Here is a 15,823-nt window from a genome sequence, read left to right as displayed (position 1 = left end):
AAAATTAATATACTGGGTAAACACAGGTAAAGTATAAGAGAGAAAGGCAGTGCTAAAGTCACTATTGACTAGTGCCAATAAGTTTCTGAAGTCTGACACTATCAGGCCATATGATATCACATACAGTCCTTGTAAACATTGACTTTAGATATTATGGATGTGGACCCACAGCGATCAGTGTCTGAGCTACTAACGCTTTCATTAATATTGTGGCCAGTCTTCTTACCGTTGTTACTTGTATCCTGTTAAGCACAGTTCTTATCGCATCTATCAATTTAAGGCTTTACTTTAAAGGATGGTACTTACCAGAACTGATGTGCAATTTTCACAATGATGTATTGCATCCAAGTTATCCAAAAAAAATATTTTGCACATCCTTTACACATCAAATATCTAAGATTTTCAGGTGTATAAAAGATTGAGATTTGTGGGGGTTAGGACACTTGTGTATGACAGAATCCACAAATATGTTTTGTGCACATGATTACTGGATATTCTAAGTTTATTGCAGTAAATGCAAATGGTGGGTGTAATGTAAGATAGAATGGTCACTGCGTAAGCAAATCATGTGTAAGGCTGGCTCCCCCAATAAAGTGTGTAGTTTAACAGTTCTTTAGTGCAGTGTAACTTTTTTTTTAAATTTTTACTTATGTGTATATTTATGTCAATAAACAACAAAAATAATTCATATTACAGATACAAAAGAAATCCAATGAAAACTAAGCACAAAATGATAAACATTCACAAAACAGTCCAGTTTCACAGATGCAGCTGATGGTCGTGTAGTTATGAAATGAAATCCCCTGTGACCAGCCTCCTGAAAGATTGAGTAAAGTTTTGTTCTTCCATGATACCAATGTATGTTAAGATTTGTAGAAGTTGGGAGTGTTCCCAGACAAAGACTTTTTCCAGCCCAGATGAAACCACATAAATAAGCAGTAACAGGACTAGAACATAAAACCAGATATACTGTATTCCAATAGGTGTAATTGTAATTCAATTTTGTAGTGAAGCATTGAAACTAAACTATACCACCGATTGCAATCCTGCCAGCATCTTATGGCTTATTTTTAAAACTACTGCTCTTTTCTGCAATAAGTTGTACAACTCGTAAAATAATTTCCGTTTAATTATAGATGACAGATCTGTAAATCCTAAACCCACAACCTGCAAGGGCCGACCTGTATGCTGTATGTGCTGTAGTTCTGTTTGAGCTCCTTTTATCACTCTTTATTGTTTACCTCATTTTCATTTAATTGATAAAGATACAAATGATATCTAGCAGTGCATAGTTTAAAATTGTGTATTGCAGGATTTTGTCACTTGTCAAATTGCTGAATATAATTTATAGTGCCAAGAATGAATAGGTTTATTAATGACCTGATTATTTTTTTTTAGGGCAAGTTCTGTATATGGCTTTTGCACAAATGTCTGATCAATTCATATCGCTGATTGTTGCCTTATTCATGATTTAACTATAACTTGAACACACATGGCTCTTAAATCAAAGATCTGCATAAATAAAAGAAAGGATTGATCAAAATAACATCATTTTTGTCACTAAGCACCCTGAGATTAAAGTGTACACGTTAAACTGATTACTTATTAGCTTCCAGGCAAGAGGAAAAAAGGAAGGCCTAAGAGAAGGTTTATGGATTTGGTGAGAGGAGATATGCAGGTTATGTGTATAACAGAGCAAGATGCAGAGGTCAGGAAGATATGGATAAAGATGATCTTCCCTGGCAACCCCTGACGAGAGCAGCTGAAAGAAGAAGCACAGCACAGTGGTTAGTCTCGGTAACTCTCAGATAAGAGTGTGCTAGGTTTAATTTAAGATGCCCAGTCATCTATGTCATGTTTGCATGTTCCTTCCCTACCTTGTATGTGTTCATTGGCGAGTCTAAATTGGCCCAGTGTGAATGTGTATATGTATGTTGCTTACTGTATTGTACCTCATGCTGCTTGGTTTGATTTTAACTCCTCCTTCTGGTTCAGCAAGTGTGAAGTAAAGAGGAAAGGTATAAGCAAGCAATCGACTGGCAGAAACAAGAGGAGCCAGGATAAAGGAGAGAAAGTAAGGAAGCTGCTTTAGGAGATTAATCTATGCAGTACTTAATAGATAAGTTAGTGGGTAATGATTCTACCCAGCAGAAAGAAGAATACCTGTGAAGAGAGGAATAAAAAATACGCTATAGTGTTTTGCTTTACTTTTATTTTGTGCCCTACCTATTTTTATATTTTAACAATTATTTATTTATTTTCTTAACTCCTATTTGCATCTGTTTGGCATTATCTGGGCTCAAGTCAAGAGTGGCTCCTTTCATCCGAAGTATTTTAATTCACACTGTTCAAAGCAGTTACATGACTTATTTTTATTTTGTGCTATATTTTGTTGTTATTGGTAGAGCTATCAGCTGATTGGGACATTTGAAGAGGTTTTCAAGCGATGCCTGAAAGGGATTATTGAAGGAACAAGGGGGTACGTATTTCCAATGCTGATTTTATAAAAACATACTAGGTGGTATTATTTATGTGGTCCTAGTAAATCTATCTAAACGTATTTGTTGATTTTTTTTTTTTTTGCTGTGGACAAATGTATTGTTAATGGTTTTCCAGCCATTTATAAATCCGATTTCATTTTTCCATGAGTTCTCTAAGAACAAACCTAATTGTATTATATTCTTTAAAGACTTTGCATCTCTATTTGTAAAAAACAAGTTAAAACAGAAAAACACGGATAGATGGAGAGTGCAAAGTCCACACAGATAATAGCCTGCCCTGAAATTAAACGTCTTTACAGTTTCAAGGGAGCAGTGATAACCATTGAATGTCCATTTTTAATGCACAGTACTACATGAGTAACTGCTTGTTTTTTATATTATATGTGTATTGGTAGTGTAACAATATAAAATTTTCTCAATATGATAAACATCATGATTTTTGGTTAACAGTGTAGGTTTGATTTGGGGTTATCTAGCTTGAGTTTACCATTCCACTCCTTGTTTTTGATTACTTTGCTAGCTAGGACTATCTGTGCCAAAAAAAGGAAAGCATTGTAAAATTAGAAGAGATGGGAAGCATCAGTTCTGAGGGGCAGAACCAAACTGGCCTGAATTCACAACCTTCTTTTGCATAGTATATTAGGATTGTAAGTGTATTTATAGAAAATATTATGAACCATACATCTTATAAAACCCTTATTTAAACTCTTTAACAAAGGTAGGTCAAATCTTCTCATATAATACTGTGGCTGTTCGTTTGTCTGTACAAGATTTTAAATCACCTGTAGCTCGCAAATCGTTTGAACTATTGACCTGAAATTAGGTACACATGTACTATGTGACACATACTAGCCGCTTTCAGGGTGATGATTGACCTCAAATATTCCTGTTTTTATTTGTATTTTATTTTATTGTAGAATCAACTCTCGGCAGCGGCCAGCAGGGTGGCTGTGCAGTGCATGCGTACGGGCGCCGCTCTCATCCCTACCTCTTACAAATTAAGTAATTGCGACACAAACCCTGACTTAATCACTTTTAACACGAAAAGATGCTGATGATAGAAGAGAAAGTGCGGGTTCCTAGGGTGAAGAAAAGAAGAGCTGCTCAGGAAGCAGCAAGTACATCAACCTCTGACTAAACGAATGCTAAACGTACAGAGAAAGAGGATGAAAACTATGCAGGCTCTAGTCAAATGTATTCACTGCATGTTATCGTGCAGTGCACCATTACTGGTTCAAAATAAAAGTACAATGACTGCTGTTAAAAGTAATTGTTCGTAATCACTCCTAACTTGGGTTTGCTAACATATTGTCTTGTATAGATTCTGAAAGTTAGTTTACCCGTTTTTTATTTTATATATCTATATATCATAAATGTCTATTTATTTATTTATTCATCCACTAACTTCCTTGCTTATTCCAATTCATGGTCCTGGAGGATCAGGGCTAATTCTGACAGAACTGGGCACAAGATATGGACATTTTCTAAACACCTATATCATTTTGCTTTGATATGCATTGTTCATTTCAATTAATAGCACTTTATTCCACGTGTTTTTTGTTTATTATTTGAACTCCATTTATCTTTAGAGTGATGAGGTTCTCACTATCCTGACTTCACTTACAGCTGTAGTGAAAATGTCCCCTGCAGATAGCTTCCTTTCACACTTGACGCTTTTGTGCCCAGTTACATTGATTTGAATACAGCTGCATTTGTGGTCTTGGCTTATTTTTTGGTTTTACAGTGGTAAATTTAAATGTCGATGGCAACCATTTCTCATTTATGCATATGTAACCCTCACACATCATGCACCCTTGTAGTGTTAAGCTGTAATGGGAGAGTGCATGTGTATCCAGACTAGGAAGCAATATAGTGTATTCTGTACTGTGCAATGATTGATCTATAGTATTTGAGTAAAGCAGATTTCATTTGTGCCTTTTTTTCCCCCCTGATTTGGTTATATCTTGGCTAGTTATTATTCTGCTCTGATTCCCAGATACAGTGGGTACGGAAAGTATTCAGACCCCCTTCAATTTTTCACTCTGTTATATTGCAGCCATTTGCTAAAATCATTTAAATTAATTTTTTCCCTCATTAATGTACACACAGCACCCCATATTGACAGACAAAAAAAATAATTTTTGAAATTGTTGCAGATTTATTAAAAAAGAAAAACTGAAATATCACATGGTCCTAAGTATTCAGACCCTTTGCTCAGTATTTAGTAGAAGCACCCTTTTGAGCTAATACAGCCATGAGTCTTCTTGGGAAAGATGCAACAAGTTTTTCACATCTGGATTTGGGGATCCTCTGCCATTCCTCCTTGCAGATCCTCTCCAGTTCTGTCAGGTTGGATGGTAAACGTTGGTGGACAGCCATTTTTAGGTATCTCCAGAGATGCTCAATTGGGCTTAAGTCAGGGCTCTGGCTGGGCCATTCAAGAACAGTCACAGAGTTGTTGCGAAGCCACTCCTTCGTTATTTTAGCTGTGTGCTTAGGGTCATTGTCTTGTTGGAAGGTAAACCTTCGGCCCAGTCTGAGGTCCTTAGTACTCTGGAGAAGGTTTTTGTCCAGGATATCCCTGTACTTGGCCGCATTCATCTTTCCCTCGATTGCAACCAGTCGTCCTGTCCCTGCAGCTGAAAAACACTCCCACAGCATGATGCTGCCACTGCCATGCTTCACTGTGGGGACTGTATTGGACAAGTGATGAGCAGTGCCTGGTTGTCTTCACACATACCGCTTAGAATTAAGGCCAAAAACTTCTAAGGACCTCAGACTGGGCCGAAGGTTTACCTTCCAACAAGACAATGACCCTAAGCACACAGCTAAAATAACGAAGGAGTGGCTTCACAAAAACTCTGTGACTGTTCTTGAATGGCCCAGCCAGAGCCCTGACTTAAACCCAATTGAGCATCTCTGGAGAGACCTAAAAATGGCTGTCCACCAACATTTACCATCCAACCTGACAGAACTGGAGAGGATCTGCAAGGAGGAATGGCAGAGGATCCCCAAATCCAGATGTGAAAAACTTGTTGCATCTTTCCCAAGAAGACTCATGGCTGTATTAGCTCAATAGGGTGCTTCTACTAAATAATGAGCAAAGGGTCTGAATACTTAGGACCATGTGATATTTCAGTTTTTCTTTTTTAATAAATCTGCAACAATTTCAAAAATTCTTTTTTCTGTATGTCAATATGGGGTGTTGTGTGTACATTAATGAGGGAAAAAATTAATTTAAATGATTTTAGCAAATGGCTGCAATATAACAGAGTGAAAAATTAAAGGGGGTCTGAATACTTTCCGTACCCACTGTAAATGATTGCTATAGTAGATCTAGGTATTACAGTACTTTCTCTGCTTAAAATAATGTGTAGATTTATTGACTTTTAGGATTCCAAACCTTTTTCCCCTCAAAAGGTTTTCTTTCCTATCATTGTTTTTTGATTAATAAATTATAGTATGGTTTTTAGCAGCCTTTAACATTAGAATGCAACATCTATTGTCTAATTTAGCTCCCTTGGAGAACTGCCACCGGCAGTAAGGGGACACCCTTTGGAGAATCGCCGTGGACAGTCATCCTTCCTTACCCCTTGGAGATTCACCACCAATTGTCATGCTGGTTTCACCCTTGAATAATCACCTCTTTCAGTTTTCCTGGGGGGTGGATTTCCCCCTTGGACAATTGTTGCTGATGGTCACGGCGGAGCAATGTTGTCTCCATAAACTGCCCTTGGCAACCTATCACGAGACACTTCACAAACCATACGTGACCCTTTCCCATTATCAGTGGTGATTCATATCTCTGGGTTACCCCAAAAGCTGGCAAGTTGCAACCGATAATTTAAGAAATTGTGGTGAAATGGAAGAGCGGAGATTTATTTTTATTAGTGTAGACATATGCTTTTTCTGATTTCTCTTATCTGTATAAGACTTTTTGCTTTAATTATTTGAAATGTAGCTCATATACAATAATTATTTTCAGTTTGACCTTTCAGCTTTCAGACACTGTTCAGCTGTTTCTTTATACTTTATGCTTTACTTCTTTAAAAATAGTCCTCCCAATGACTTCATGTTACTTCTCCTTATTGTGACGTACCCTGTTTTAGACAGACATTCCACGGGAAACAACAATACAGTATTTGATATAGTGAGTACTGTGGCACTTGCAGTATCTTCTGTTGAAAATGCAGTATTTAAATTAACAGCTCCATTTTTATGAAAACGAACAATGAAAATATGGTTGGGAACTTTTTTTTTAATTACCATTTGTTTTATAAGAAAATGGATATTAAGGTGACCCCCATCCTCACTTTCAGATTCTATTACATAAAGCTGTACAGTGTGTCCCAAATTCCTACCTTAGAACTTGTACATTTACACTCACCAACCTGTCACAAAGATATAGCTGCAACCCATATCTCCACTTGTTCCCTTTCTTTTACATCTGTGATCAGAGGCGACAAGACAGAGTGCCAAAACAAGCAGGAGAGAAGATTTGCAGTTTTTTTCATGCATTATATATTAAGTTAAAGTTTTTAAATGTGCCTGAAACAGAAACAAAGTAAGTGTGACAGAATGATACTAGTACAGCCTGACTGAGTAGCAGTTTGTCTTATTAGGAGCATAGACATCCAGTAGGCCTAGATAACCAAATGAACCCTGAGCTGATTGCTCTGTGAACGATGGACTAATAGAAACTACTGGGCTTCTCTCTTAGCCTGAAGTTGAGCTGGTTTCATGTTTCCCTTGATTCACTTGTTTGACCAATGTGGAGTTGTAGTGTAGGGCCAACTCCCTTTGTTCATGCCTCAGGCCCATTGATCAATCCTCTCTAGAGATGTATATCCTTGAAACATTCACCAGCACTAATTTTCACTGGGCTAGGTCAGACTTTTTTTCCCCTTGAATGTTTACACATTTCATGTAGAGATCCTAGATGACAACTTATTCTGTTTTTGACCTGGAGTCCTCGCAGTAGAACAGACCCATAGCAGAACAAATTTTTCTTAAGATTTTGTGTATACCTGCTCTGTTCTGTTCTTGTATGTGGTACATACAAGAAAAGCTTCTAAATGTTTTTTGTCTAAGTGCATACTTTTATTATATTATACATGAAATAAGTGCACCATCCTCATGCCACCATTTGTCCATTGTCATACATCAATTTTCCAAGTCATGCTGTGGCACTGGAGACGTACTGTATGTTAAATGTGACAACATTCTGTGAGCCTTCAGTTTAGTAAATTGCATCTGAAGTGATTGTGTTCTTAGTGTTACTGGAATGAGTGAAAATGTGTTCTATCTTCTCTTATTCTAATTTCATTCTCTCTGAATTTTATATTCTGTTTTTATAATAAATATTTCTGAGTAGTGCTTCAGAAAGAAAAAACAAATATATTGATATATTCCCTGCCTTGTGAATTGCAAGGAGCTTATGTTTTTCAAACTTGTATAGCAAAAACATTGTAAATATCTCCTTTGTAATCAATAGGTTGAACACCCAACTTGTGTTTGTGCCTTCCCTTCGTGATGTGCATCATGAGTATGTCTATCCGCAGCCTCCATTTGTTTTTCCTGAGATCTCCAAGGAAGACAGACAGGTAATGTACCCTAGTCCCTAACCACTGCCACCACTACCCCATCCCACTCTACATCTAAATCTTTTTTTATTTTTGCCTCTATGGGCATTTGGTTTTCTCTGATATTTTGCATACTTTTAGAGTTGTCAGTATTTGTTCCACCAGAGAGAAATGCTTATCTTGTAAACATGTGAATGTCAGTATGCTTTTGGACATCAGGCAGGGAAGTGTGCATAAATGCATCTACTTTATGCTTTTATGTGTGTTATCACCATTACAGGATGATAGCCTCCAACAATCTTATTTGCAGTAAAGAGCACAAGGCAGCAACCAACCATAGAGAACACTCTAGTGCACTGCAGTATAAACTTTCACATTCACATGCAGTAACATAACCAATTTAGAGAATCGAGTACAGACTCTGGATTCAGAAGAAGCAAATTTGACACCAACAACATTTGAATATAGGTCCTTTGTGTTACCAATTATTTTCCCATCATGCTACCCTCAAACATATAAAATATATTCTTGAACTTTGCTTGTCTTTGAAATCTGATGCTAGAGCTAAACAGCTGTTGCAAATATTACAGTCAAGTTAAACACTTTGACATTGTTAAATGACATGCTGTATGTTTAATAACTGTCACCAGGTCTTGATGCATTTCTTAATTCTGTATTTCAAATATGTGGTTTTGAGGGTGTGTGTGTTTTTTTATATATAATATATACAGTGTATGTATATGAAATAGTTTCTTTTTTTTTTTTTTATTTAAACAAAAAACAGAGAGTTCACCTGGTGCCGGATCCCTGTACTCTGAACATTAATGGAGTGGTTTTTGGATTGACCTCCACAGATATCATCTTCCATATGGGAACTGAAGAAATAAGCAGGTGCATAATAACAATGTTTTTGGTGCAATTGTTTGGAACCTGAGTCTTATGTAAAAACAATGCAGAACATTAGTTCTTGTTAATTAAGCTAAAAAGCTGTTATGGAGTGTAGACTGTGTCTCTGAAGCAAGATCTGGTAAACTTGTTAATGATGGTTAACTCATTATCTTTTCTAATACAAAAATATTTGATAGATAATATTTTCATGAGATTTATCAACATTCTTAAGGCAGTGTATAACTGACTTCTTTTCACTAAAAACATTATACTATACTCTGTGTATTTGTATAATATTAACACGTATAAAGCAATCCAGTAATGAATTAGTAAAACAGTTTAATCCAATTGAGCATTTTGAGCCTATATAAGTATTTTATACAAGTACCAACCCTGGACTGGATACTAGCCCATCACAGAGAACACTCACTCCAACGATGACTATTTGTAGTCAACATATATTTTTTGTCAAATGTAAGAGAAAAGCCACAAATAGATAAATAAAAATAGACAAAATTCTGTCATACTTGTACACAATTTGTACTTAGAAATAGTTTTAATTAAATGAGCCACATACACAGTTTAAAAAGAAAATTTATTTTACTCAATGGGACCAACACTGTTCAGTTTGTACATAAACTACACTAATCACTGAGCCAGCTGACACAATACATAAACTCATGCAGTCATTTCACTTTAAACTTGCATCATGATTTATGTTACTTTGTTGCATAGTTCTTTCCCTAGATGTATTTATTACCTGGTGAATTTTGTTTTGTACCCTTGCAAGAATTATGCTCAAAACATATATGTAAGTATCTAGAATAGTATAAGTGATATATTATTGGAGTATGAGTAATTCAAATTTGTTTTGTAGTATAATATGTTAGGATGGTGTAATTTTCATAATTTATTTTCCAGCACAGCAAACTTTTTATGCAAGAAAATGGTATACATTTACTGTACTAATGCCAAGATTCTTATCTTGGTTCCTCAAACTTTTAAACATCTTTTAGTATGTAAGGGGCAAAAATAATGCAACATAGATTCTAAGAGTCAGTCATGTTTTCAGTCATCTTTATTGTTTGTGGTTTACTATTAGTGAATAACTTGCCTGTATTTCATCATTGATTTTTGACCACCTTTGATTTTCATTTATCATTATTTGCCATTAAAGGGCCTTTGAAATTATTAACATTATCTTATGTATATGCATTTAAAGTGAACTGTCTGTATTGGTTAAACACAAACAGATGGAAAACATTAACTGTTTTCAAGACAGAAGTTTTTTTCGTATACTCATAAAAGTAGGGGTGCTTAAGAATATACATATGCAGAAGGGATTTTGGTGACTTGATGTATCTTAGTTTTGCTTCTGTTGCGTTAATGCCATCAAAGGGAGTTATATTTATAAATCTGTCATAAGCTTTTAATTTGTGGTATGTAAGTTTATGAATATTCTTCATCACTGAGCACCACCTTTTAAGTTAGTTTTGAAATTTAGTGGGTCTTGCTAATTTTTGTAGACAAATACTTTTAGTTATTTCTATGTCAAACTTTATTAGTAATATACTTCATACTATTTTGGTAGTTAATTCAAGTTAATTCTGTATTCACAATGTTGTCTAACATTAGCAACACATTCTCTTCCTGTCATTTAGGGGTGTTGGAACACAGGCTTAATATACCAGCTTGGATTCCAGAACATCCATCTATCCATCCATTCATCCTCTTCCGCTTATCCGAGGTTGGGTCGCAGGGGCAGCAGTTTGAGCAGAGAGGCATAGACTTCCCTCTCCAGGGTCACTTCTTCTAGCTGTTCCAGGAGAATCTCAAGGTGTTCCCAGGCCAGCCGGGAGACATAGTCCCTCCAGCGTGTCCTGGGTCTTCCCCGGGGCCTCCTCCCGGTTGGACGTGCCCGAACACCTCACCAGGGAGGCGTCCAGGAGGCATCCTGATCAGATGCCCGAGCCACCTTATCTGATTCCTCTCGATGCGGAGGAGCAGCGGCTCTACTCTCAGCCCCTCCCGGATGACTGAGCTTCTCACCCTATCTTTAAGGGAAAGCCCAGACACCCTGCAGAGGAAACTCATTTCAGCTGCTTGTATTCACGATCTCGTTCTTTCGATCACTACCCATAGCTCATGACCATAGGTGAGGGTAGATCGATTGGTAAATTGAGAGCTTTGCCTTACGGCTCAGCTCCTTTTTCACCACGACAGACCGATGCAGAGCCCGCATCACTGCGGATGCCGCACCGATCCGCCTGTCAATCTCGCGTTCCATTCTTCCATCACTCGTAAACAAGACCCTGAGACACACACTTCAACTCCTCCACTTGAGGCAGGATCTTGTTCCCAACCCTGAGAAGGCACTCCACCCTTTTCTGGCTGAGGACCAAGGTCTGGGATTTGGAGGTGCTGATTCCCATCCCAGCCGCTTCACACTCTGCTGTGAACCGATTCAGAGAGAGCTGAAGATCACAGCCTGATGAAGCAAATAGGACAACATCATCTGCAAAAAGCAGTGACCCAATCCTGAGTCCACCAAACCAGACCCCTTCAACACCCTGGCTGCGCCTAGAAATTCTGTCCATAAAAGTTATGAACAGAATCGGTGACAAAGGGCAGCCCTGGCGGAGTCCAACTCTCACTGGAAACGGGCTCGACTTACTGCCAGCAATGCGGACCAAGCTCTGACACCGGTTGTACAGGACCGAACAGCTCTTATCAGGGGTCCGTACCCCATACTCCCGGAGCACCCCCCACAGGATTCCCCGAGGGACACAGTCGAACGCCTTTTCCAAGTCCACAAAACACATGTAGACTGGTTGAGCAAACTCCCATGCACCCTCCAGGATTCTGCTAAGGGTGTACAGCTGGCCCACTGTTCCGCAACCAGGACAAAAACCACACTGTTCTTCCTGAATCCGAGGTTCCACTATCCGATGGACTGTCCTCTCTGGAACACCCGAATAGAATTTTCCAGGGAGGCTGAGGTGTGTGATCCCTCTGTAGTTGGAACACACCCTCCGGTCCCCCTTTTTAAAGAGGGGACCACCACCGGTCTGCCAATCCAGAGGCACTGTCCCCGATGTCCATGCGATGTTGCAGAGACGTGTCAACCAAGACAGTCCTACAACATCCAGAGCCTTGAGGAACTCCGGCCATATCTTATCCACCCCCGGGGCCCTGCCACCAAGGAGTTTTTTAACCACCTCGGTGATCTCAGCCCCAGAGATGGGGGAGCCCACCTCGGAGTCCCTAGGCTCTGCTTCCTCATTGGAAGGCATGTTAGTGGGATTGAGGAGGTCTTAAAAGTACTCCCCCCCCCGACCCACAATGTCCCGAGTCGAGGTCAACAGCGCACCATCCTCACCATATACGGTGTTGACACTGAACTGCTTCCCCCTACTGAGACGCCGGACAGTGGACCAGAATCTCCTCGAAGCCGTCCGGAAGTCGTTCTCCATGGCCTCCCCAAACTCCTCCCATGCCCGAGTTTTTGACTCACTAACCACCGAAGCTGCGTTCCACTTGGCCTGTTGGTACCTATCAGCTGCCTCCAGAGACCCACAGGACAAAAAGTCCTATAGGACTCCTTCTTCACCTTGACGGCATCCCTCACCGCCGGTGTCCACCAATGGGTTCGGGGATTGCCGCCACGACCGGGACTGACCACCTTATGGCCACAGCTCCGGTCAGCCGCCTCAACAATAGAGGCACAGAACATGGCCCATTCGGACTCAATGTACCCCACCTCCCATGGGACGTGGTCGAAGTTTTGCCAGAGGTGGGAGTTGAAGCTATGTCTGACAGGGGACTCTGCCAGACATTCCCAGCAGACCCTCACAACACGTTTGGGCCTACCAGGTCTGACCGCATCTTCCCCACCATCAAAGCCAACTCACCACCAGGTGGTGATCAGTTGACAGCTCCGCCCCTCTCTTCACCCGAGTGTCCAAGACATGTGGCCACAAGTCTGACGACACGACCACAAAGTCGATCATCGAACTGAGGCCTAGGGTGTCCTGGTGCCAAGTGCACATATGAACACCCCTATGCTTGAACATGGTGTTCATTATGGACAATCTGTGACGAGCACAGAAGTCCAATAACAAAACACCGCTCGGGTTCAGATCGGGGGGGCCATTCCTCCCAATCACGCCCTTCCAGGTCTCACTATCATTGCCCACATGAGCATTGAAGTCTCCCAGCAGTACGAGGGAGTCCCCAGAAGGTATGCCCTCTAGCACCCCCTCCAGGGACTCCAAAAAGGGTGGGTACTCCAAACTGCTGTTCGGTGCATACGCACAAACAACAGTCAGGATCCATTCCCCCCACCCGAAGGCAGAGGGAGGCTACCATCTCGTCCACCGGGGTAAACCCCAATGTACAGGCTCCAAGTTGGGGGGCAATAAGTATGCCCACACCCACTCAGCGCCTTTCACTGGTGGTAACTCCAGAGTGGTAGAGAGTCCAGCCCCTCTCAAGGAGTTTGGTTCCAGAGTCCAAGCTGTGCGTTGAGGTGAGCCCGACTATATCTAGCCGGAACCTCTCGACCTCGCGCACTAGCTCAGGCTACTTCCCCTTCAGAGAGGTGACATTCCATATCCCAAGAGCCAGCTTTTGTAGCCAAGGATCGGACCGCCAAGGTCCCTTCCTTCGGCCACCACCCAACTCACACTGCACTCCCATAGGTGGTGAGCCCATGAGAAGGAGGACCCACGTTGCCTCTTCGGGTTGTGCCCGGCCGAGCCCCATGGATGCAGGCCTGGCCACCAGGCCCTCGCCATTGAGCCCCACCTCCAGGCCTGGCTCCAGAGGGGGGCCCCGATGACCCGCGTCCGGGCGAGGGAAAACGCTGTCCAAATTTTTTATTCATCATAGAAGGTCTATTGAACTGCTCTTTGTCTCATCCCTCACCTAGGACCAGTTTGCCTTGGGTAACCCTACCAGGGGCATAACGCCCCGGACAACGGAGCTCCTGGGATTATTGGGACACGCAAACCCCTCCACCACGATAAGGTGGCAGTTCGAGGAGGAGAATTGGATTCCAGAACATTGCATCATATTAGAAAAACTGAGTCATACTCAGTACTGATTATTAAGAGAATTGTATCCAAAAATCTGGGCCTTTTGAATTCTGGAAGCCTAAGGTGCCTTTAAAATGTTAAGGGAAGGAAAAGTAAAATCAACAGATTTGTGAAAATTGATTGCAAAATTCTAAAACTCATTTATTTCTGTATGGGGATTTATGAAAGGGAAGCACTGTTCACTGCGAGCATTGATTGTAGCCTTTTAAAACTGTGTTTAGTGGCCACTTCTGGGTTAATACAGTCTAACATATGTATATTATTAGCTTCGGTCTTTGCTTTTGGAATCTTTTACTGTTTTCATTTGTTTTGGTTTAAATATAAGTATCACCAAGGTTCTATATTATAACTTCTGTCAGAGATGCATTATGATACCAGAAAAAAATCTGAATGGCGAAGGTGCATTTTATGTTACCTGAAAAGATACAAGATTGATAGCAGAGACAGTGACAGGGTTGCTGTTTTTTGTTTTAACTGTTACAGTTCACATTTATTTAGAGATCAATTTAATTTTCAGTTCAGTATTGTTTTATCTGTCCCAAATGACAAATTCATCAAAATAGACACAGGTTTAATGTAATGAATTAGAGTTGGGTCTGGTGAGAACACAGTGCATGGATTTTAGTGACTGATCATGCTTGGGATATTTTTTAGTAAGCACCTAGTCTTTTGAGTTCATTTCTAATCAATTCTGAAAAAGATTCTCCTGTAATAATGTTCAAATGATTACAATTGGACAAATACAATTTAAGGTCAAAAATGTGCCAGGGTGACACTATACTAACTTGTCACATTCATTAATTATATTTAGAACACTAGATTACAGTATATGTTTGGAAACAAGAAGGCAGTAATGAAGAGTTTTATTTGCAAATTGTGCTTTTCCCTGTGATTTCCCCATGCTTGTTTCAGGATATTGTCTTCTCATTATTTGACAAATGGTCCTGATGGTCCTCTGATTTCTACCCTAATGTTAAATGTGATATGCACAGGGCATATTTGAGCTCCCAAATATGATTTGATGTTCAAAACAGCATTTTTGCAGGTTTATAAGGTTGTTTTGATGTGTGCAGAGTGTAGTGAATTTCTTGCATGTCTACTGTACAGTTTAGTGGTGCCATGATTAGCAAATATAACAACCTTAATTCATAAAATCTGTCTTTCATACCCAAAAAATCTCAGAACAGTTTTCAACACTTTTCTAGCACTAGGAGACATGTTAGTATGTTTTGGAAAATGATTTATATAAAAATAGTTATGTAAGTCCAAATACTATTTTAAAATAAAAATTCATAGGTGGTACTAATTAATGGATTGTAGTAAAATAATATATTTCCTTGCATCCCGCACATGCATAGTATAACTGAAAATAACTCATTTTTGTCCTTCGGGCTGATGACTTGGAGCCCAAATATAAAGTTTAGATCTAAAATGTTACAGGAAGTAATACGTTACAGACAGCTGTAATTAAAGATTCTCTTTTTTTTTTTTTAAGCAATAATGACTTTTAATAATGTCTTTATATCTATTTATGAATACAATAGAAACTGCTCTTGATTGCCAACTGACATATAAATTAATTCTTTTGTTTCCTATATTTAAAAAAAAATTCTCTTTAGAAACTATGCAAAAATGTATTATAATGTCCTTAAAGTATGCATTCCTTATCCTTTCTGAAAAGCAGTAAGAGCCTTAACTTGGGCAAGGCGTAGCTGAAAAAAGAAAGTATCATTGCAATCTCTAGGACATGTAAGGG

General features: G+C 39.6%; 1 protein-coding gene across 1 annotated transcript in view; it reads left to right on the top strand.

Annotated features, from left to right (window-relative positions):
* Positions 1-15,823, top strand: part of pola2 (polymerase (DNA directed), alpha 2) — a 61,892-nt gene that overhangs the window by 35,506 nt on the left and 10,563 nt on the right. Inside the window, exons 13-15 of the mRNA XM_039769047.1 lie at positions 2,406-2,479; positions 7,996-8,104; positions 8,868-8,974. Of these exons, the coding sequence (XP_039624981.1) occupies positions 2,406-2,479; positions 7,996-8,104; positions 8,868-8,974 (290 nt within the window). The remainder of the gene's footprint in view (positions 1-2,405; positions 2,480-7,995; positions 8,105-8,867; positions 8,975-15,823) is intronic.

The sequence above is a fragment of the Polypterus senegalus genome, chromosome 11 (assembly GCF_016835505.1).
Source record: "Polypterus senegalus isolate Bchr_013 chromosome 11, ASM1683550v1, whole genome shotgun sequence".
NCBI lineage: Eukaryota > Metazoa > Chordata > Cladistia > Polypteriformes > Polypteridae > Polypterus > Polypterus senegalus.
This window is presented reverse-complemented; position numbering and strand designations above follow the sequence as displayed.